Source organism: Trichechus manatus, unplaced genomic scaffold, assembly GCF_000243295.1.
Source record: "Trichechus manatus latirostris isolate Lorelei unplaced genomic scaffold, TriManLat1.0 scaffold00028, whole genome shotgun sequence".
Classification (NCBI taxonomy): Eukaryota; Metazoa; Chordata; class Mammalia; order Sirenia; family Trichechidae; genus Trichechus; species Trichechus manatus.
The window spans coordinates 7,315,613-7,316,779 of record NW_004443964.1 but is presented as its reverse complement, the minus strand read 5'-3'; the positions used below and the strand labels follow the sequence as shown (position 1 = coordinate 7,316,779).

The following is a 1,167-nucleotide window of genomic DNA, read 5'->3' as shown; positions in this document are numbered from 1 at the left end:
GGGGGGGGGAGGAGGGTAAGAAGGAGATCCCAGATGGCAGCAGGTCCTGACTACTTCAAAAGTGAGGAGTTAGGGCATCAGAGCAGCCTGGTTCATGAGGCGAGCAGAGAAGGGAAGGGCTGGGCAGGAAGGCAGCCTTGCTGTGGCCCACCGGGGGCAAGGAGGTGGCAGGCGGTGCCACCTGTAGACTAGGCTGATAAGCACTCCCACACCCACGCCAGCAGGCAGGGGGTGGCCAGGAGGCCAAGGGCAATCAGAGGGTCCCCAACCCTGACCCAGAGAACAGAAGGGCGTGAGGCAAACACAGCATCCCCACTGCTGGGCCTAAATGAGAAGCCCCCTGGGCAGGAGAGCCCCGTGGTGCCTAGCCGAGAAGCTGGGCCAGATGGGCGTCGGGGGCAGGTCCCCTTGCCAGGCTGCCGCCTGCCTGCCACTCTGCACGTTCCCAGGAAGACCCGGGCTTTCCGGCGCCGGCATAGACCAGCGGCCCAGGGAGGCCCGGCCGCCGCGCACCAGCTGTTTCTCCAACCCCGGCGGGCGCCAGCCGGCTTTGTTTGCATTGAGTCAGAGGGGGCTGTGCGTCCGGGACCCGCGGGCACCAGGGCCAGAGCGCGGCGCTGGGCAGGGGAGGGAGGGCCAGGGGAGACCGGAGATGCGGGGGGTGCGGGACAGGGGCGGACAACGGCGTCGCCGGCTCGGGGATAGGCACACGTCACCCAAAGGTGGCAGCAGCGATTGAGGGGAGGGGTCTGTTGCCGGGAGAGGAGGCCAGGGACTGGGGCGAGGGCCAGGAGGTGGAGCCCCGGGGTACAGGCCGAGGGGTCCCACTCCGGCCCTGCCGCGGCATCACCCTCCGGTCGGCCGGTCCCCCATCTCTAGGCAAGCCAGGATCGCACACCCCATCCCCTGCCCAGGCCCTAGCCCGGCAAGTGGGTGGGAGGCCGGGGCCCGGGGCGCACCTGCGTCTTGGTGGTGAGCTGGATTACCGCCTTCCGGAAGTTCAGCTTGGAGTCGGCCGACCCCATGTCGCTGGAGCCAGCTAGGGTCTGGCCGGGGATCCGGCTCCGGCTCCGGCTGCGCGGCCCCCGCTGCTCTCGCAGGAGCGGAGCGATGCACCCCGCCCGCCGCCGGCGTTGGCCCCGCCTCCGCCAGGCCCCACCCCCAACA

At 70.2% G+C, this 1,167-nt stretch overlaps 1 protein-coding gene across 1 annotated transcript in view; it reads right to left on the bottom strand.

The window, feature by feature from the left end:
• The window catches only part of HID1 (HID1 domain containing), an 18,266-nt gene extending 17,241 nt beyond the window's left edge, over window positions 1–1,025 (bottom strand). The window contains exon 1 of the mRNA XM_004374160.2: window positions 960–1,025. Coding sequence (XP_004374217.1) covers window positions 960–1,025 — 66 coding nt within the window. The remainder of the gene's footprint in view (window positions 1–959) is intronic.
• Between the last annotated feature and the right edge of the window lie 142 nt (window positions 1,026–1,167).